Source organism: Chlorocebus sabaeus, chromosome 29 (genome assembly GCF_047675955.1).
Source record: "Chlorocebus sabaeus isolate Y175 chromosome 29, mChlSab1.0.hap1, whole genome shotgun sequence".
NCBI lineage: Eukaryota > Metazoa > Chordata > Mammalia > Primates > Cercopithecidae > Chlorocebus > Chlorocebus sabaeus.
The window spans coordinates 3,251,816-3,273,573 of NC_132932.1; the positions used below are offsets into that span (position 1 = coordinate 3,251,816).

The 21,758-nt window shown below is 46.5% G+C and overlaps 3 protein-coding genes across 3 annotated transcripts; 1 reads left to right on the forward strand and 2 right to left on the reverse strand.

The window, feature by feature from the left end:
* Positions 1–3,329: 3,329 nt before the first annotated feature.
* RNASE7 (ribonuclease A family member 7) lies at positions 3,330–5,193 on the reverse strand. Its single transcript, XM_007990715.3, has 2 exons — positions 5,113–5,193; positions 3,330–4,620 (listed from the first exon to the last, which is right to left on the reverse strand). Exon 2 carries the CDS (start codon positions 4,577–4,579, stop codon positions 4,109–4,111), a length of 471 nt encoding a protein of 156 aa, XP_007988906.1. The 5' UTR covers positions 4,580–4,620; positions 5,113–5,193; the 3' UTR covers positions 3,330–4,108.
* Positions 5,194–13,004: 7,811 nt separating this feature from the next.
* RNASE13 (ribonuclease A family member 13 (inactive)) lies at positions 13,005–14,753 on the forward strand. The gene has a single exon (XM_007990716.3). It carries the CDS (start codon positions 13,157–13,159, stop codon positions 13,745–13,747), a length of 591 nt encoding a protein of 196 aa, XP_007988907.3. The 5' UTR covers positions 13,005–13,156; the 3' UTR covers positions 13,748–14,753.
* A 2-nt stretch (positions 14,754–14,755) lies between these two features.
* Positions 14,756–17,358, reverse strand: TPPP2 (tubulin polymerization promoting protein family member 2). The gene is made up of 4 exons (XM_007990720.3): positions 17,272–17,358; positions 16,822–17,063; positions 16,416–16,569; positions 14,756–15,679 (listed from the first exon to the last, which is right to left on the reverse strand). The coding sequence occupies exons 2-4, from the start codon at positions 16,992–16,994 to the stop codon at positions 15,494–15,496; spliced, it is 513 nt and encodes a 170-aa protein (XP_007988911.1). The 5' UTR covers positions 16,995–17,063; positions 17,272–17,358; the 3' UTR covers positions 14,756–15,493.
* Positions 17,359–21,758: the final 4,400 nt, after the last annotated feature.

The window sequence follows — 21,758 nt, forward strand, 5'->3', positions numbered from 1 at the left end:
CTTTCAAGTAGCACTGCATCACAGTTCAGCCAGACTTGGTATTTGGCCCAACTTATTATCTTCTTGTAGTGCAGCGTTGCCTTTTGGAAACCTGAATAGCCAAATTCCTATTTCATCACTATTCCTGGCATCCTTTAACTTGGCTGTGATCAAGATCACATGAAGGATTGAGTGACTGTTAAATCTAATCAGGTAGGGCACCAGTAATGAGAATAGGCCAGGCCATTTGGATTTATTGTTAATATCTGAATAGTTACTTCCAAATATTGGTGAGTATTCTAGATGTAACCTGGAGTGAAATTTTCCTTGTGAATTAAAAAAAATTATTATATTGAAAGTCTACCAGCCAGTGGAAGTATAAATGAATATTTATTATTTATTATTTTAAGAAAGATGTTATTATTAATGGTTGTGAGAGCTTATATATGAAACAATTATTTAAAATTTCTACATGGTTAAAAAATAGGAAATTAGTTCACAGGTAATATAAATAATAGGAGAGAGTGTGTTAGCTAGAGAATTTTAGGAAGAACCTTATGTCCCTTGATCAACAATGGTTTGAACTGTGCAAGTCCACTTACATTCCAATTTTCATCTGCTTCTGCCATCCCTGAGACAGCAAGATCAACCCCTCCTCTTCCTTCTCCTCCTCAGCCTCCTTAACGTGAAGACAATGAGGATGAAGACTTTTATGATAAGCCTCTTCCACTATAGGAATGGTAAATATATTTTTTCTTCCTTACGATTTTCTTAATGACAACTTTCTTTTCTCTATCTTACTTTATTATAGGAATATGGTACATAATACATATAGCATACAAGAGATATGTTAACTGAATGTTTATGTTATTGGTAAGGCTTCAGGTGATCAATAGACTATTAGTAGTTAAGTTTTGGGGGAGTCAAACGTTATACTTGGATTTTTGACTACACAGTAGGCACCCTTAACCTCCATGTTGTTCAAAAGCCAACTGTACCTTCTGAGACCAAGGTATGTATGTATGTATTTATTTTGAGATGAGCTCTCATTCTGTTACCCAGGCTGGAGTGCAGTGGTGCCCAGGCTGGAGTGTTACCCAGGCTGGAACGCAGATCATGGCTCACTGCAACCTCGACCTTCTGGGCTCAAGATATCCACCACCTCAGCCTCTGGAGTAGCAGGGACTACAGGCGTGTGTCACCACACCCAGCTAATTTTTGTATTTTTTGTAGAGATGGGGTTTCACCATGTTGCCCAGGCTGGTCTCAAACTCCTGGGCTCAAGTAATCTGCTCTGGTTAGGCCTCCCAGAGTGCTGGGATTACAGGTGAGAGCCACTGTGCCTGGCTGAGCCCAATGTATTTACAACAATTTAATAAACAGCACAAGTAGTATTTAATTTAACAAATAGTACAAAACAGAACAATAGAAATTAGATTACATCATAATTCTATCTATGATTTAATTATGTCATAATCTTTTTAGAATTGGTTGGTGTATTATCATTTACTATGTAAATAAAATAATCCCATAAGAAGTACATATATTTGAAAGAGTTTTTTGAAATGAAGATAAAACTTACATAAAATACACATCTTTTTTTTTTGTTTGTTTATTTTTATGACCACTTGCCGCCTCTTGAAAGAAATCTTAAGGGTGCAGTTCAATGAGCTTTCACATAGGAAACATATCCAGACCAAGAATAGAATATTTCCGGGTCCTCAGAAGGCTCCCCCATGCCCCTTCACAGTTGGTACTTCCCCAACGCTACAACTATTCTGACCTCTATCGCCACAGGTTACTTCAGAACTTTCTAGTTATTTAATGCTATTTAGGTCATGAGTCTTTCAAGAAAAAGTTTTATTTGGAAATTCTTCTTATTTTGGGAGGATGTATTGAAGGCATAATTTTTAGCCACTTTAAATTTTGTGAGGAGAATGTCTTTAAAACCATCTTATACATAGAAAGATCATCAATAAAGAAGATAGAGTTGTGAAAAAAGAATAAAATGAAGAAAAAAATTGGCTGCCCCAAGTATCTTGCTTTTCTATGCACCGCAAGTGAAAATCATCTCTTTAGAATGGTAAATGTAGTATAGTGACCACAAGAGTTCAAAACAAATTCAGATTTTGGATAAACTTCAGATTTATTAGAGAATCCCAGAAGTCCATTCGATGATGGCAATGTTCTGTTTCCAGGCAGTAGTTATTTTTACACTCAGTCGTTTGGCTGTGGTGACCAACTCATCAACTTATTGGCCCTCATTCTGTTAGAACTGTTCAATGATCTGCTCTCCTTGTCTTTTAATCATCCTTTCCCTACCTTCTCTCCTTATTATCTCAGACAACCTGGCTGCCTTGCAGGACTCTGCCTGCGGGCTTGTCCTCTAGCCCACTCATGATCATCACTTTGGCAGAAGAAAGTCTCTGGGGAGACCTTAGTGAGGGTGTTTGCCTTGGTCTGTGTGTTTTCCAAAGATGGAGATTGCTACTACTAGTTATCATGATCTAATACCTATCAGTCCTTGGGGCTGACAGGAGTTCCATAGATATCATTTCCACATCTTTACCTGGAATCCTATTTGGCAGGTAGGATGCCTCTCATTTTGCTGTAGAGAAACAGACTAGCCAATTGCTCGAGGTCATGTAGACAGGAGTCAGGATTTACACCTGATTCTGTCTGGCTCCCAAGCTTACTCTGACTCTGGTCAGTAGTGAAAAAGCACAGCAGTTGATAGGGAGGGACAGGTAGAGTGGAATCCTCATCAGGGTTGGGAATGTCTTATAATGAATTTGGGTTTGAAATTGGGCAGGCATGGGATACAATGCAACTTGTTTGGGACTGAGATAAAGGGAGAAAGAAGGGGATGGTGCTGGTCAGGCAATGCTGGAGAGACCATCAGGACTGGCCAATACCAAGCCATATCTTCTCCAGCTCCACTCACCAGAGCAGGAGAAATGGTATCTGTAGCCCAGGGGGACGGGGAAATGGCATTTTCGCATCTCAACCCCTCAGGCCTGGGCAGACTGCCAGAGTGGAGAGCCAGGGAAGCAACGAGGCAGGGGAGATCATTATCAGGAGGAAGGAAGCTCTGGCAGCTCCCACCAGCCTGTTTGTGACAAGCAGGCTCAGGGCCACGGAAGTCCTTTAAGGTCAAAGGAAATGTGATCCTGGATCTGGGGGATGAAGTTGAGACACTCCCTTTACCATATGTCTTCAGGCCAAGGGGATCCAGCCAGAGCCAGGCCCAGGGCCTAGGTTGGAAGAGCAGTGGTCTAGAGAAGTGGGAGGGGCAGTTAGAGAGGAAGAGAGAGAAGGAATAAATGCCAGAGCACCTTATAAACAATCTCTTGGCTAGAGAGGTAATGATCTTTATTGCAGCCAACACAGGGTAACTGGCTCTTCAGAGCACTCATTTCTTCATGGGTGAACTCTTACCTAGTTCTCCTCTTGCCCTGTAATGGTGTCTTCTTTGTTGCCCAACTGGTAGAGTGGAAAGTACACTATATTTAGAGTAATGAGACCTAGGTTCAAGTCCAGGTTCTGCTACTAACTAATTAGACAAGCTTTTTAATTAATTAAGCTTTTTAAAATCTCCATTTCCTCATCCATAAAGAAAGCATACAATCCCTGTCAAGTCTATGTCACAGGGGATTAGAGGATTCACGGGGAGGCTCTACACAAATATGAAGTGGTATTTATTTATATTTTTCTTTGCTTCAGGTCACCTCACTGCCACGTCAGAGCTGGGGAAGACTTCTAGTTCAGGAACAGAAACAGCTGTGTCCACAAATCCCATATGCCCCTTTTCCATTTATTTCCTCCCCTTGTCATGCTGCCATGATGCCAGGGGGCAGGGGAGACATGTGCAAAGGCATAGACCAGGGAACCCACAGCCCTGAGCTTGCTCAGCCCCTTTCTTGGGGATAGGCATCTGGGGAAACAGCAACAAAAAGATGAAAGGCCATCCCTCTAGAACTCGGCTCACCAGAGTGTCAGCTTCAGCCTCCCAGCAGACGTTGAATCAGGAAGAGCCCCAAGAGATGAGGGGAAGAGAATGCTCTGGGTGTAGGGGAGTGGTGCAGAGGCCTGGAGAGGGAATTGAGGCTCAGCAAGGCAGTCTGGAAACCTAAAGGACTCTGTCCAAGTGCACAGGCACCAGGTGGAATTGCTGAGAGTCTTTTTTCTGGGGAGGCTTACAGGCCACTATGTAAGACTTGTTCTGGCGCTTCTCTTTGTACCTGCAGTTCGGGTACTTCCCTGAGGTGAGTTGACACATGGTCAGGGACACGGGCCCATGGCTCTGGTGGCAGTTTTTATCGCCATTCTTGCAGGCTCTGTTGGAGGTCTGGCAGGTGGTGGCCACACGGGGGAAAGGCTCGTGTAGGAAGGTGTTAAGGTCTTTGCACCGTTTTGTGTGCTTGTTGATGTTTTTCATGGCTGAGTTGCATGCTTGAGGGCTGGGCTGCACGTGCTGAATTTGAAACCACTGAGATGGGGTCATGCCCTTGGGTTTGGCACTGACTGGGATCTCTGCCACCCACAGCCCGAGCAGCAGAAGCAACAGAAGGGGGCAGAATCCTGCTCTGGCCGGTGCCATCTCTCCAAGCGGGGAGCAGTCAGAATGGAGGGCAGGGGTCGCTGGGACAGAGGTGTTCAGTCGAGAAATTAGTCCTCCTATACTTGCTCATATGAGCTAATCACCCATCTCCCTACTCGATTGTCTCCTTTCCTCACTGTCTCATCTCTGCCTCTTCTTCTGTGTGTCCACATCCGCTGCAGTCCCAACACCAACCCTGTGGCCCCATCTCTCATCTTGTATTTCTGCTCTCTTCATTCTGTCCCTGTTGCCTGTCACTCTTTGTCCTCTCCCCTTTCCCTCAAATCTCATCTCTTTTGTGTCTCCATGTTCCTGTGTCCCCATTCCCATCTCGTCTGTGTTCCCATTCTTTTTCATTTTTTTTGCCTCCATCCCCAACATCACTCTCCCCTTTCCCCAATGTGTGTCCCCATCTCCCCTAAATCCAGTCCCTCCTTTAACCATTTTATAACTCACTCGAGTGTACTGTCAGGATCGGAGTCCATCCCTCCTTCTCTGTCCTCACTCCTCCCCAGATCCTGCTGCAGCCTCACCTTTGTGCTTGGTCTTCGTGCCGTGACTCCTGCTCAGTGGGCTGAGGCGGTGTCCACCCGCTGCTAGGCTGTCAGATCTCTGAGGGCCTCTTCTCACTCCTGAACTCCTTAAGAGCTGGCCTGGGCTATGCTGCGTCTGTTTGGAGGCGGGCTGGGGAGCATCACTGGATCAGGAAATGAATCAGGTTCATGACTCTCCACTTACATGTCCCAAATACGTGGACACCTAAGGATGCCTGTACCTGCCTAAACATGTTCAGCAATGAGGAAGCTTGAATCGTCACATTCAAAGACTGTATTTGTCCCCTGGCCACATGGTTCTAATGACTCTTTAATAGAACACCTGATCCAGGTGTCAACTGAAATCAATTTCAGGAAGAGTTGTCATTTATATCCTCTCATATACACCTATGGTCCACGATCCTGGGAAGAGTCAATCACTGTGATGTTAAAGGTTGCTTCTTCTCTGATCTGAGGTACAGATCAAACAGCCTAGAAAGATGCTTTGTCTGATTCCTTGTCATCTGGAGATACTGCTTATCTTTCGAAGGAGATGGAAGAGACACGAGGGAGGTGGGTGACTCATCACTGTCATGATGCCCGGCACCATCCCCAGTAGCAAAGCCATTCCACAATGATTCATGGGCCTCTCCAGTTCCAGGTACCAACCAAGGCCATGTGGCTTTACCTGGAGAAGGCAGCAAACACCTCTCAATTTCACTTGTTCCCTCCCTTTTTTATTGAAAATTACAAAACTTTAATACTTCCCAAATGTTTGTGTTTAAAATGCTATTGGTGTTGCTGCTCTCAACATCCTGCCTTAGTGCTTCCTTCACTTTGCATGTCCTGTTCCTTGTGGTGGTGACAGCTGTGTGCAGTGCTACTCTGGGGGCTCCTGTGAGCTTGGAATATGACACTCAGGAGAACCGAGACGCCAAGACAGAGAAGCATCACCCTCTGTGCGTGAGAAGGCCTGTGAAACTGAGATGAGTAGTATTTTTGTTTTCAGAATTTACCTGTAAGTAGTAGGTAATCTCAGAATCTTGGGCATGATTCATTCATGTAGTCAACAAATATTTATTGAGCACCTACTAAGTGTTGAGGTACTTGGGATATATCACTGAACAAAAAAGGCAAAAATGGCCAGGTACGATGGGCCACACCCATAATCCTAGTACTTTGGGAGGCCACGGCAGGAGGATTGCCTAAGGCCACGAGTTCAAGACCAGCCTGGGCAATGTGACGAAACTCTGTCTCTACAAAAAATTTGAAAAATTAGCCAGGCATGGTGGTGCGTGCCTGTGGTCCCAGCTGCTCCAGAGGCTGAGGTGGGAGGATTGCTTGAGCTTTGGAGATAAAATCTGCATTGAAAAATCTTGATTGCACCACTGCACTCCAGCCTGGGTGACAGAGTCTTAAAAAACAAACACACAAACAACAAAAACAAAGACAAAAGTCCCTGCCTTTGTGGAGCTTACATTCCATTGGAGAAAGACAGTAAAAACAAAATGTATACTTTGCTCAAAGTGATAATTGCTGGGGATAAAAGTAGAACAGTATAGGAGTTGGCGGTCAGTAATTTTATATAAGATGGTTGAAATCGCTGACTCTGGGACAGAGACTTGAAGATAAGAGTGAACTTGTGATTATCTGGGAGGAAGAATGTTTCAAGTGAAGAGACTAGCACTGCAAAAGCCCCAGAGCAGACAGATGCCTAAGGTGTTGGAGGAACAGCAGCGTGTCCAGTGTGGCTGGAGCAGGTGATTGAGAGTTCAGAGAGGAACCAGAGACAAGGTCATTGGGAAGACTTACAGACCATTTGAAGGCCTGTGACTTTTACTGCAAGCACAATAGGGAACCCTAGGAGGGTTCTAAGTAATGAACAAAGAACTTGTCTGCTTAAAGGATTACCTGGCTGTTGTGTGGATTATAACTGTGGAGAAGTTGCACAACCCATCCTGATCATAAGGTTTGTGTTCTGGTCCAGCATTTATGATTCTGAGTCAGGAGGATGGGGAGTTTGTTTTGAGTCCAGGAAGACATTATTTTAGTAGATGGACAGCACAGCTGTGGGTTGGGGGTCAGGATGAAGGATCTTTGGAAGAAAAAGTGGTGTTGGAGATGAGAAATGCCACTAGATGGCAAAAGAGAATCAAGAACAAATTCACACAGGCCTTTGGCTCTTCTGGTTTGTCCTCAGCGAGGCCTTGGCTAAGGGAACAGCTGTTCACTTCTTTGTTAAGGTGTCCCAAGCTTTGCAGGCTGAACTTCTGGATAGAAGTTCTGGATAGAGAATTATGCCCCTGCTGCTGTAGAAACATGAATGTTAGGAGATAAAATCCACGGTTTAAACCAGGCTGTATATCAAATGTGTATCAGCAGAGGCCAGTCTAGCCTTTGGAATGGAGGCTGGGCGGAAGGCTGCAAGCTCATTTGAATGCCTAGCTTGGTCTCCTTTCTACTTCTCATTATTCTAGAGTGAGATGTTTTCAAGCCATGATTTAAACTTCCCTCTGCACTTGTGTTTTCCTGACATTGTAATTATCCTAGTTTGTTCTTCAACTCCAGTATGCTGGGCTGTGTAGAAGGCTGCCTTAGGACTGTGTGAAAGTGAAATAAACATGGCCCTACTGCCTCAGTCCAAAGGGAAAAGAGAGTAAAGGTTTAAGTTTGCACATGAAAATTGAGATAGAGTTGAACCTACTATATGTGCAATTCAACTGAAACCTTTGTTTTGCCTCAATTATTTGGATAAGGGAGGTGATTCTGTTTGTGTGCCCAAATTATCCAGCTTCCAAGATCTGCTTCACCTTGTACTTGGTAGGCTAATTTTGCTATTTTGCCTTCACTGCATTCATGGGGCAACAGAAAAAGATGGAGGAAGGGGGACAAGGTTAGGAAGAAGAAAAAGATTCAGGCATCAGGCCAGGGACTGGTTCAGGAGTTTCACAGGAGGGAGAAGAAAGACTTAGAGAGAGCAAGAGCAGAAGACAAAATTGTGGGAGAGAAGACAGAAGGGAAGAAAAAGTCCCTTACACCAGCAGTCTCTACCCCTGCTTCCTTCTCATTCTATCGTCGAAGTCACTGCTGTTGGCCCAGCTTCTCCTTAGGCTGCTGTTGTGTGTGTGTGTTTAAGTTGGGGCGGGTGTTGTGAAAATCCCAACAGTGCCAGGTGGATCTCTGCCTGTCTTCCCCACAGGACAACAGCTGCTGCTTCCTCTCGCCTGTGCTGGGAGGGAGTGAAGGGGGAAGGGAGAGAGGAGGGCTGGGCCTGGATTGGTGCCTACCCTTCAGAGCCAAGCCTCTCTGCCTTCCGGAGTTCCACACAGCCTCTGGATACCAATGGAAAGCCCATGAGAGTTTCCTTCCAAGCAAGAGCAGATCCAAGTTCTGTTATCCTAATTTTGTTGGTCCTTTGATAAATAAAGGTAATGGGCTCATTTTTGTAGACTGAGAAAGTGAAACATACAGCAAGTTGAGATCAGATGTGGGACTTGCTTCAGGTCCTTGAATTCCCATGACCTTTCCTGGAACAGCTGTGGGTCAGAAGGAGGCAGCACTGACAGAAGTTTGGAATCCTTGGCTCCCAGACCAATGCCTTTAGACAAGCCAGGATGGAGGAAAGAGGAAACTGATTCGGGGGTTCACTGAAGCCTTGTCTCACAAGCCCTCCCAGCTCCCCATTTATGTACAGAGCAAAGTATCATTTCCTTAGCCTGGTAATCAGGGTCTGCCACAAATGGGCAAATCTGCCTTTCTAACTTTATCTCTGACTTTTCTCCCACTGAGTGCCTCAACCCCAGCCAGGCGGGTTTCCCCCCATTTTTCAAGCATGTCTTTCATAATCTTCTTTATCTCCGCTTAACTTCTAACTTCACCACGAGATCCATTTCCAAGCCAGGGTTACCCCTGAGGAAAACTTTCTCTGACCCTCCAAATTCAGAGACATCTTTCTCACCTCTAAATTCCTACAGCATTTACTGTCTTCAGAATGTATAATTTTCTGCCTTGAATCACTGGTTATTTCTTCATATGTACGTATTATCTTTCTCTTAGACTGTCAATTCCCACAACACGAGGACCACCTGTTATACTTCTTTTGCACATTTCACAGTATATAGCATAATGCCTTGCATGTAAGTGACCCTAACTGATTCAACTTTTAGAAGGCATTCTGTCTGCTCCTCAATGATCCCAGTCTGAGATGGGATTGCTACCAGCCCACAGAGATGGTTAGCAGATGAGGAACTGACAATGCAGCTTCTGGACTTCAGCCCTGGGTTTGAGGTGATGCTACGAGAAGAAGGTTGAGATGGCTGAGGCAATCCTTCGGTTTCAAGGACAGCTCAGGAACTGTCCATGACACAGTATATTGTTTGAGCAACTTGAATTGGACAGGGCAAAGGGTAATGCCAATGAGATCATGGTGAGCCCACTCAAGGCAAAATTTTGGGGTTCTCCTCAGTCATAGGGAGTCACCCTTGCACCTGCCACCCTAGCCAGTTGTTCTACAAATGTTTACCATTGGGGAGGGCAGGGAGAGAATGTGTAAATGATTACATGCAGAGGGTCATCTTTACAGGAAAAACAACTTAGTTATTGTTTCAATGGTGAACTATCAATACACATTTTGCTGGTAGAATCAGCACCATTACAATCAACATTTGTTTAACAAAAATATTTTTAAGTCCCAGATGTTTATCATTTTCATTAATACATAAGATACAAGTAAGTCTGCTTTTGTTAAGAAATTTGATTAGCGAATTATTTAGACCAGGGCTTCACAACCTCAGTGTTATTTACATCTTGGTCTGGATAATTCTTTGTTATGGGAGCTATCCTGTGAAATGTGGGATGTTCAGCAATATCCCTGGCCACAGGCCAGTAGCAAGTCCTGGTTGTGACAACCAAACATGTCTCCAGACATTATCCAATTGTCCCTGGAACTACTGAATTAGACATATGACCTTGAGCAAGCCACTGTCCCTCTAGAACTTAGGTTTTCATCCCTAGGGTAATGCTTGAGTATGTAAAACCCAGTGTAATGGGACAACAATCCCACTAATCTCAGGCTTACAGAGCACATGACACCATGATGAGGATGTCAGAATGAATGAAGTAATCTTATTCATCAGCACCTCTAGGATAGGATTTTAGGGAACAGATCACCAGGATTGCAGTTGGGAACCCAAAGGCTCATCATCATTATATCATTTAAGTTCTGAATGCTTTCCTCTATAACGTACTGTTCAGTTTCTGTAATTGTCTGGCAGAAGTGAGTAGTGTTGGGTGTGGGGAGTGAAGAGCAGTGATGGATGGGTGGGGAATGAAGGAAGAGGAAGACCAAAAGGTATAAAAAGTCCCTTTCTATTCTCAGGGAAGCTGCAGCCTTGAGGGACCAGGGAAGAGGTGGCATGATTCAAGGCAGGGACCACAATGTGGTTGGCTTCCTCAAAGCAAAGACTTGAGTCAGCCAGGCTCAGGCAACACCCTGCATCGGCACCCACTCAGTGTTGTCCTGTGGAGCAGCCTGAAGAATACAGATGAGCCACCTGCCCATGTGGGCTCTCTCCTCACTTGCTTGACTGTGCCCACTTCCTTGGGGAGGCCTTACAACCAGAGGCTTTCTAAGTGGGACCTCTGGGTTGAGTCTTTCTATGAGCTAGCACCATGAGATAGATGGGGGCGAGAAGGAGTGGTGCAGCAGCAGGGTTCCAGATAGAGGAGACAGCAGGAGATAGGGCATGGAGGAGGTGAGGGACAAGGTGGGAATAAAGCAGGGATGCAGACGCAGTTGCACACATGGGCAGGTGCAAGATCATGGGAAATCTTATGTCCTGTGAGATGTAGTTTGGACTATACCCTACGACAAGCTTGTCCAACCCATGGGCCACAGGCCACGTGTGGCCCAGGATGGCTTTGAATGCAGTCCAACACAAATTCATAAACCTTCTTAAAACATTATGAATTTTTTTTGCATGTTTTAAGCTCATCAGCTGTCATTAGTGACAGTATATTTTATGTGTGGCCCAAGACAATTCTTCTTCCAATGTGGCCCAGGGAAGCCAAAAGATTGGGCACCCCTACCCTATGAGAAACAAGCTATTGCAGAGTTTTAGACGAAAGAAGGGACCACATTTTTTCTCTTGAAGTTGAATCAGATATATACTTGAGTTGAGTCTTACTGGAGTTGGAGTGTGTGTGGTGTCCAGGAGAGACAAGAGCATCTGCTGAGAAAGAAATCAGAATGGAAGAGATGGGCTTGGGAAAAAACATTTAAGATTGTCAGGGCTGTGTGACTGATGGACTCAGGCTCATACTGAGGACTCACCATGTGCCAGGCACTGGTCTAAAATCTCTTGATATACATCTTAATGGATCCTAATGCTGCCATGAGGTAAAAAATACTATCCTTATGAACAGATGAAACAAGGAAGCTTTCAGTGATTTAGTAAACAGACAGATGGTGTACAGCTTATAAGCTGCAGAGGCAGGATTCAATTCCTGGTCTGTTTTACTCAAAAGCCTTATCTTCACCACCATGCAGGACTGCCTCCCCATAGCTAGGATTGGGGAGGTGGCGGGGTCTAGAATCACTTTCAGGTGTCTTGCATAGGTAACCAGGGAAACTGAGATAGACAACACAGGAAGAGAAACAAGTTGTGAGGAAGATGGATTCCATTTTGGACTGTAGTTTGTGTTGTCAGAAAGTGCCAGTTTAGGGGGATTGTACATGAGGAACACCAATCTGTCTCTCTGCGGCTTTACTCCCTCCTCCTGAGCTATACTGGGGGCCTTGGAGCACTCAGCTTTCTGTGTTCTGACTCCCCTTTTCTGCTGTCCAGCAAAGGTAAAAAGGCTGTCCTAAGAGGAGGCCCCAAATCTGGAAGATACTTTGCAGACAGACAAGGCTGAGTGGCCTGTGGAAGGCAAGAGTGAGGGTTAGCAGGCTCCAGGGAGTTAGTTAGCTCTTTGATTGTGATGAAAGGGAAGATGTTGATGAAAAAGACAGGAGTGTGGCCCTTCCCCCAGCGTGGCAAACCACTCAGAGACCAACCAACAGTAAGAAACAGATCACGCCAGGCTCTGGCATCCACAGCTTTTCATGTTCAGATTATGCTTTCAAATCCAACCTGCCAAGTTTGAGGTTTCAGAGTCAGCATGCAGACATTTCCAGTAGTGCTCAGACTCTGACAAGGCCTGAGGTCACAGGTGAGCGCTGTGGGTGTGACAGGAGTAAGGCTGATAGGGACTGTGGGGAGTCCACATGGAGGTCTTTGATTCTCAGCCCAGCACTTTGGTGGGAGGCCCCTGAGTACATGCCCTCCTGGGCTCCCGTGAGTGGGATGACAAAGTGGCGAACGCTTTGTTCTCTGAGGGTCAGGAATAAGAAGCACTTTGTTCCTCAGAAACATCACAGTGCTTTCCTACTCACCTTGCCATGAGAGCACAGGCTATGGAGCAGAGAAAACATCAAAGAAAGCCCAGACACTTAGGAGCTTTTGGCAGGGAGGTTGGAACTAAGTGCTCCAATGACACTGTAGGGGAGGAGACCAGATAGCAATACCTCTTTCCTCCCACCCATCCAACCTCCTCAGCACAGGGGCTCATCCAACTCAGGGGACATTCCTTCCTCCCAGACTGATCTTTACTCAGAAACCTTTCTAGCCTCTCCTCATCTCCTGACTGTCTTGGCCTCGGCAAGAAGAACACCCGTCCCTACCCAGCTGTCTTCAGCTCCTGTCCTTCCTCCCAGCTGCCAGAGAATTATCAGGTCAGTCTGCTCCTTCTTTCTTCTCTGCATTTTTTACTAGCAGGAATGCCAGGGGCCCAAGGATAATTGGGAAGGGTCTCTCACCCAAGGCCAGTTAGAGCTCGTATTCTGCAAGTGTTGCAGTTCACAAACTTTGCAGAGGCTGAGATTTCTGTGGTGGACCAAGGGAGCAGGGGTGGCTGAAGGTGGGGTGGCTTCACCTTCAGCTGGGTGGTTGGCTGGGTGGCCTTGGGCAAGCATCTCCTCTTTCTGGGTCATGAGAACTCGGTTATGGGTGAAATGATCTCTAAAGTACTGTTGGGTTGGGAATGCTGGAGGCTCTGGGATGTGGCAGACAGTCACTTCAGGCCCACTGCTGCCCCAACCACCTTAACTCTACCAGCAGGAGGAATGACACCAGCTGTGACCCGGCTCCTTTTCCTTCAGCTTGTTCTAGGGCCAACTCTGGTCATGGACATCAAGACGCAGATTGGCAAAAAGAAATTCTATGCCTTAAACATTGACTATCCCAGGGTTATCTTCCCAAAGGGTTTCCAGGGCTATTGTAATGGTCTGATGTCCTATATGCGGGGCAAGGTGCAAAATTCAGATTGCCCAAAGATCCATTATGTGATACATGCCCCTTGGAAGGTCATCAAGAGGTTCTGCAAGTATAGTGACAACTTCTGTGATAATTACAATGAATACTGCACGCTCACCGAGGATTCCTTCCCCATCACGGTCTGCTCCCTGAGCTACCAACAGCCACCCACCAGTTGCTACTACGATAGCATCCTGACCAACCAGAAGCTCTACCTACTCTGCTCCCGCAAGTATGAAGCTGATCCAATAGGTATCATCGGTCTCTATTCGGGAGTTTAATTCCCGAGTCATTCCCCAACCTCTACCACCACAGACCAGCCTGTCTCCATTTCCAACACTCTGATTCCTGTAACAAGACTTCCTTCCCGACTTCTGAGGCAGGCAGAGTCCCCTCCCAAGAGACCAGGTGGGTGGGAAAATGTCCAGGGCTTTGATCACCATGCGAAGTGGTGCTATCTTCTAGGTTCTTTCCAGCTTGTTTACCCCCTCTTAACCCCCACCTTCTCATCATCCTCCCTCTCCCAGAGACAGTAAAACCCACCCAAGAAGTTGACTGTGTCCAGTTGGCAGTGACTGTCCACCCACTGGGCCAGATCCTAAGTCCTGGATGGAGGCCCAGGGCCTCAGCTCACACCATGGCAACAGGCACCAGCTCCGAGTCTCACCTCCCCATCCCCACCACCCTTCTCGTCTCAGCCTCCCCCAGTTCCCTTATAATTCCCTCCACTCACCCACCTACTCAGGGGATATGGCTAGCTATAGGAACCTCCCTGAGGCCTTCAGACTCATGTTAGCCTCACTTCCCCACAACCCCCAGTTTCCAGCCTGTTTCTCTCTGTGAAATCATTGTTTCTCCCTTCATATAACTTTCCTCTCCTCTTTCCTCTTACTATGGAGCCTAGGACTGTCTCTCCCCCCAACTCCCCACCACCTTAGTCACCCTGCCTTCCTTTTTCCAACCTCTTTTTCTTCCAGTCTTCTTACCTTGGCTCACTGGCATTTCAAGGTATCTTCTCTCATCCATTCCACAGAGGTTCCTGCTTCCCTTCTCTTCCAGAAGCTCCTCCCAAATCCCCCAGACTCCAGAGTCTGCCCCTGACCAGGCAGGGAATGAGGCAGGCCCAGCTCTAATCAAACATAAATTTCTAAAACCACATCTGAGTACGTAAGATGTAACCATTGGAGAAAACTGGGTGAAGGGCACAAGAGACCCCTCTGTACTATTTTTTTTTGTAACTTTCTGTGAATCCATAATCATTTCAAAATAAAAAGTTAAGAACATACACCTGATTCCTTTGTGATTTAATTGCTCTTTTTTCAGTGCCCCAGAACTCCTGCTCTTGGAATCCTGGCAGCGTCCCCCATCTGGCCATCTTCCTGAGCTACCCTTAGCAGTCTGTAAGCTCTTCTGTCCCATGTGCACCGTGATGGAGGTGATGTGGGGTAAAACTTAGTGCTGGGCTGGGTGTTGAAAATAGACTCTCCCATTACCCCAGCTCTGGAACAAATTTGTAATAGAAGTCAGGCCACCTTAGCTGGCTTCTACTTCTCCACCCAAAAAACCTGAACTGTAACAGATCAGGAAGGTGGAGGGACAGGGAAGGATCTAATACGTGATACAGTCATAGTCCATCACATCAGGAACTGCTACACCCTTTTAGGGGGTGGGGGTGGAGAGGTGAATATCAGTAATATGTGAACACAAGTAGCAAATACTTTTACCTCCACATCTGGTTCATCTCTTAACTTCAAATATATTCTTCCATCCTGTTCTTGGAAGCAACTGTTGAGGAGGAATGCTAACTGATGGCTGGTAGGCATAAGGCTAAGCAGAGTGAAGGGTTTGTTGTTGAGAACCCACACTCCTGCGCTGCCTCTTCTCCCTCTCTTTACACTAGTAGGCCCATCTGTCCCTCATAGACAGAGATTTTAGCTGCTGCACACACAGATGTTTATTATTTTCCAAGTTCCCTGGTGTTAAACATGCAGGGTCAGGGGGCTAGTGAGCTAAGATGAAGCTCCTCCTTACTTGGTCTTCTTATCATAGGTGCCAGCACCCTTGTAACTACTCACATAGCCTGTGTTGTCATTCATCTCTTCCCGTCCGGCAATGCCCTTGCCCTTGCCACTCTCATCAAAGCGCTCCTTGTGGGTGCCGGTGTACTTGCTGGTGTCTGTCAAACGGTCCACTGCACCCACTGTTGTTGCTTTCTGCAAGCCAGAGGATGGATTTGAACCCTCTTCCTTTCCTTACCCTGTCATATCCCTTCCCCAAAGATGGTCAGAGATACTTAGAACAAGTGCTTGGAGCTCTTGCTCTGCCACTGGCATGGGGTGCTGCTTTCTTAGGGCCCAGATGCAGCTGTGGACAGGAACTCTGGTAAGAGCCATTCACTCGTGGGGGAGGAGGAGTGTGGTGTGGGAATGCATGTGGTGTGTGCAGAGGGAGGGTGGTTTTTTTTTGTTTCCAGAGGAAACAAAAATTATTCTGACTAGGTTGCTGCCAGAGGACTTCACTCCCACTCCCCAACCCAATATCCATTGTAGAAAGAGCTTTTAGTTCAGACAGGACAATTAAAAAAGGGAGTAGGTGAGAGGCAGGAGGCCTGAGATTAAACCCTAAATAAGAACTGAAAGAGGAGTGGGCATCAGGTACCAAATCCTCTACACTAATGTCCTCCAAAAGCCACCAAACCCTACCTGCCTGGCTCAGACACTGGACACTTGGAAGTTAGTCTAAATCCACTATTAAAATAGCCATGGACCTTGGGCAAGTCACTTCCCTTCTCTGGGCCACATTTTCCTGACTTCTGGAATATCTAGATGATCTCTAAAGTCTGTTTCTTCCCTGTCTCTACAGTCACACAGTTGGCAGGATTAGGGAGGGTAGACTGGAACAAAGGGGATTTAGGGAAGTAGGGTCAAGGGGATGAAGACTGTCACTCACAGTTGCGCCAGTGGTGGCTGGGTCCTTGCCCTCCATGAGTCCATAAATGCTCTCCAGGACTTCATCTGGACTCTTCCCTTTGAAGCGCTTCTGGCCCAGTTCCTTCACTGCCTCTTTGAACTGTTGAAACGTGATGGTTCGGGCGTTCTTGGCCCTGGTCAGTTAGACAGAAACCAGAAACTTTGGAGCACGAATGCATTACCTTCCAAGGTCCAACTCTTACCTCACTCAGATTTGTCCTCTTTTGTCCTATCAGTAAGTGTCTCGATGACAAAGAATAGCATAGTGCCAGGTACCCTGTGGTGCTTGGTAGGCCCACTGCAAATGTTCCGCCACATGAACCCTTCCATGGCCAACTACCTCGCACTTTCTTCTCACCCCCACCCCCACATCTTTGGCTCCTCACTTGACTTTGCTGAACACGATGTCCACATCTGTGGAGGTGACCATCTTGCCATCCATGATGCCACAGTCTTTGCATAGCTTGGAGAAATTCTTGTTGTTCATTTCAGTGCCACTGCTTGATGATTCTCCAAAGGCAGCAAACCGATTGAATGTTTTCTCTGCCTCTGATGCCATGATCAGCTAGAGGTGGGGGAGGGCGGTCGTGGGAGAGACTTGAGGGTGAAGGAGGAGGGGGAAGGAGGACTGTGGAGTAAAGAGGATGAGTATTAAGGTAAAATCAGTCAGCAACAGGAACAGCTCCCCTCTTCCCTGTTGGTGTCTCCTCTCTCTCTCCCAGCTCCCACTGCACCTACATAACTACAGCATGAGTCTCCCCTTCCCAGCACTGGAGATACCAATATGGATCCTACCTACTGAATGATTCTCTCTTTCCCCCACCTCTTTTATGTACCTAAGATTACCTGGACGGTGATCTGACCCTTCCCGGCCTTTGTATTTAAGTGTGTGCAGATATGTGGTAGCCAGTTGGCTGTTGCAAATGAGGAGACAGAGGGAGGAGAGGGAAATTTCTATGACCTCAGCAGTGCTTATGTGACATCACTTCTGGTCCCAGCTACAGCCCTTGCCTTCAAAGGAGGGGGCTTTTGGTCTCCCTATCTTGCATGCTGAATCGAGCAAACTGCCAACCTTCTGACCTTTTCGGATGATTACATTTCCATCATTTCAGCCAAGCTTACCCATCCTCTGAGTCCCAGTCAAATTGCCTTATGCTCTGCCCCACAACGGAAGTTGAGGCGAGCCCAGGGAAGTTGTTTTAGTCTGTTTGGGCTGCTATAACAAAATATCATAAACTGGGCGGCTTATAAACAACAGACATTTATTTCTCAGAGTTCTGAAGGCTGACAAGTCTAAGATCAAGGCATGGGCAGATTCAGTGTTTCGTGAGGGCTGCTTTCTGGTCTAGAGATGGCACCTTCTTGCTATGTCTTCACGTGGTTGAAAGGGTGAATGAGTTCCCTTGGGCCTATTTATACGGGTATAAATCCCATTCAGAAAGGCTCTGCCCTCATAAAACTAAATCACCCCCCAAATGCCCCATCTCCTAATACCATGACTTTGGGAGTTAGGATTTTATTTATTTATGTATTTATTTATTTTGAGATGGAGTCTTGCTGTCTGTTGTCCAGGTTGGAATGCAGTGGCATGATCCTGGGTCACTGCAACCTCCAGCCCCAGGATTCAAGCGACTCTTATGCCTCAGCCTCCCCAGTAGCTGGGATTAGCCCAGCCACTGTGCCCGGCTAATTTTTGCATTTTTAGTAGAGATGGGTTTTTGCCATGTTGGCCAGGCTGGTTTCAAACTCCTGACCTCAAGTGATCCACCTGCCTCAGCCTCCCAAAGTGCTGGGATTACATGTGTGAGCCACTGCGTCCGACTGGGAGTTAGGATTTTAATATATGAATTTGGGGACAATATAAACATTCAGACCATAGCAGTTAATGAAAACAGGCTGGCATTTTTTCTAGTCTCCAGGCTCAAGTGTAGCATGGAGAATCCCACTGACTTTAAAAGGCCAGTCTCAATAGAAACTTTAAATAGCTTCCAGTGTTGGGTCCAGTAGGCCTTGGAGAGTAACAGATGTGGACAGCTCAGGATAAAACTGGGATGGACTGAGGGTGAGGCTCAGACTCTGAAAATCTTTAGATAAGTTTCTATGCAGGTCAAAGATGTTCCTCAGGGTTTTCTCTCTTCGGCCTTTTCTCTGGCCAGAGGCCCTACAGATAGATGAACCTCATGGATCCTAAAACAGAGCAATGAGACAGGTGACTTTCCTCCTTTTCCCATCTAATAATGCCACCAATTTCTATTTTTTTTTCTTTGTCTTACAAATCTACTCCTTTCTTTCCATTCCTATTACTTCCACCCTTATTCAAGTTCTTATCATCTCATAGTTGGATGACTACTCTGGCTTCTAAATGATCTCTTTCCTAAATCTAATTCTTCACTCCCACGCACCCATAATCCATCTCTATAACCTCCTCCCCATCAGATTAATTTTCACAAAGTAGTATTTTTTATTACTCCTGCTCAGGAACATTCTATGGCTCAAGATATACTACAGCTTCTCATGGCTAAATCTTCTTGCTTAGCATTCAAGGACCTGTACAACTAACTAGGCCCCAATCTACCCTACCAAACATCACCCACCTCTCATCAACATCATTCTTGGGCGGCACACAGTGGCTCACGCCCATAATTCCAGCACTTTGGGAGGCCAACAAAGTGAGACCTTGTCTCTAAATAAATAAATAATAATAAAAAAATTAATTGCGAGCGGTGGCATGCACCTGTAGTCCCAGCTACAGCTATTCAGGAGGCTGAAGTGGGAAGATTGCTTGAGCCCGGGAGTTTGGGGCTGCAGTGAACTAGGATTGTGTCGGTGCACTCCCACCTGGCTGACAGTGTGAGACCCCATCTCAAAGAAAAAAAAATCCCAAAACAAAAACCCTAAGAACCAGATTATTCTTCAGCTGGGGTCATATGGCCTAACTGCTATACACTTGACAGGCTACTTGGTAGTGGAAGGAGCATAGTCCCTGGAGTAGAATGGAGCTGGGTGGGAAAATGAATCCTAGATATGCCATTTACTAGCTGAGTGGACTTGGGCAAGTCACTAAACATTTCTGAGTTTCAATTTTCTCATCTGTACAGTGAGGACAATAACACGAACCTTATGGTATTAGGGGATAATACATGGGAAGCTACTATTCAGTTCTCCAAAGTAACCCGAGCGTTTCTGCCTCCAGACTGTCCTTCATGCTCTCTCTCTGCCTGGATAGAATGCCCCTCACGCCCACTCAAGTATTGCATGATTGCACTTCTCATCTTGGTGGTTCACCCTAGGAACAAAGCCCTTTTCCTTCTCTGAATTATAGTAAGAAAATGGTTTCTAGACTGTGGGCCACAGCCCTCTGGTGTGAGGATTTCTGAAATCTTGCAAAGGGCCCTAGAATCTGTATGTATAAAGAGTGAGTGTAAACTGAGTAAATAATACGCCTTGCATGTGTAGGTATTACTACATTTACAGATGTTGTGACAGAAAATTACTTCAAAGTGTTGATGAATTCATAGTTTGTATTTTCTCCATCAGGGGATACAAAAACTATTATGTGGGGTTGGAAATCTCTGATCACCCACTCAAGAAGGGTGGGAAACTACTGCTACAGGACTTATTGTCCAGATGATTGATCTTATATATACATAATTTTTCTTAACTTGTCCTGTGTTTGTACCTTCTCTTGACAAATGTCAAAATGTCATTGCTCATCACAAACGTCTAGAGAGGGTGTGAACAGACTCACACTTTGAATTTCTTTTTTTTTTTTTTTTTTTTTTTTTTTGAGACGGAGTCTCGCTCTGTCGCCCAGGCTGGAGTGCAGTGGCCGGATCTCAGCTCACTGCAAGCTCCGCCTCCCGGGTTCACGCCATTCTCCTGCCTCAGCCTCCCGAGTAGCTGGGACTACAGGCGCCCGCCACCTCGCCCAGCTAGTTTTTTGTTGTTGTTTTTTTTTAGTAGAGACGGGGTTTCACCGTGTTAGCCAGGATGGTCTTGATCTCCTGACGTCGTGATCCGCCCGTCTCGGCCTCCCAAAGTGCTGGGATTACAGGCTTGAGCCACCGCGCCCGGCCCACACTTTGAATTTCATCTACACAGTGGCTTGCACATAACAGATACTTAAAACTGTTGCTTAGTTGAAGGTATAGTTTGAAGCTGCTCTGGCCAAAGGGAAAGAGTTGAGAGAGAGATTGTCCTTGCAACACTTATACCCTGGTCAGGCTGGGAGCTGCCCTGACATGGAAGAACCCTATCTTAGGGTAGAACCAGCATTACCTCTGCCTGCAGCAGACTGGGTGGGACCCCTACGTCTAGGAAGCCAATGGATCTCAGTGGAAATTTCCCACCTCTTGCCTGCCCTGCGCCCCTGCGTCGGCCCCTTATCAGGTTCCCCCTGAGTCATCCTGACCCAGAGACGAATTTAGATGCTGGAACCTTCAGGTCGTTCCCTCCCCCACTCCAAGTAAGACTACTTTCGACAAAGAAAAGCCTGCAGACAAAGTTCTCACTCCAGGCTCTCCTTCTCCCCAGGTTCCTCTGGGGCTGGTGAGATCTCTCCTGTCTTCCGCACCTTTGGCTATGATCCTTATTCCAGCAGGCTTTTCCTAGTCCAGGAGAGTGTTAAACTGGCATCCAGAGGGAAGAGGGGCCTAGGAGAGGAGCCAGGGTGCCCAGCTTCTGTGCCAGTTTCTAAGGAAAAAGTTATAAAGGGAGTGGGAGAAAGGAACAGAAGAAAAGTTGGGTGCTCCAAATTGGGGAATGTAGTGGGGGCCTTAGATTTGGGGTTGTTGAAGGCTGGGTTTTAGCCCGACCAGTTCTCCTACTCTGGGTCACCTCCTCCCTCTTGGCCTCTCCTTCTTTCCAGTAGACCCTGCCAAGTGGGGATGAAAGGGGCATTGATGTTCCTTGGATGGGAGGGGTATTGCGGGTGGTGAGGGTGGCGGTGGGAGGGTGGTTCCCAGGCAGGAGGGGGGCAGGGGAACTTGGGGGTCTTGGGGGGGCAGTCGGTGCTGGTGTTGCAGTTGGCAGCTCAAGTTCCATTGGCCATTGTTCCTGACTGGCCTGGCGCCCGGCCCCGAAATGGCAACTCAGGAACCAGTCTGAAGGGGGTTGGGGTGGATATGATCCTGGGATTGGGGGAGTTACAAGGGGGGCAGGTGGGGAGAAATTCAGTCAGGTTTCCTTTTGCCTAAACAACTTCGAATTTCCTTAAGCCACATTATCTAATCAACTATCTCATTCCAGGGAGCCTTCCTCTGAGGGGCACAAAGAGGGCTCATCTGGGGTGTCTGTGTGTGTGTGTGTGTGTGTGTGAAGTCTA

Bases quoted from the DNA above. Each gene is read 5' to 3' on its own strand.
- RNASE7 (XM_007990715.3), bottom strand. From the start codon at position 4,579: ATGGCACCGGCCAGAGCAGGATTCTGCCCCCTTCTGTTGCTTCTGCTG.
- RNASE13 (XM_007990716.3), top strand. From the start codon at position 13,157: ATGGGTGAAATGATCTCTAAAGTACTGTTGGGTTGGGAATGCTGGAGG.
- TPPP2 (XM_007990720.3), bottom strand. From the start codon at position 16,994: ATGGCATCAGAGGCAGAGAAAACATTCAATCGGTTTGCTGCCTTTGGA. The intron at 16,570-16,821 runs GTGAGGAGCCAA...CTAACTGACCAG, and splicing joins ATCGTGTTCAGCAAAGTCAA to GGCCAAGAACGCCCGAACCA. The intron at 15,680-16,415 runs GTGAGTGACAGT...TCTGGCTTGCAG, and splicing joins CAGCCACCACTGGCGCAACT to AAAGCAACAACAGTGGGTGC.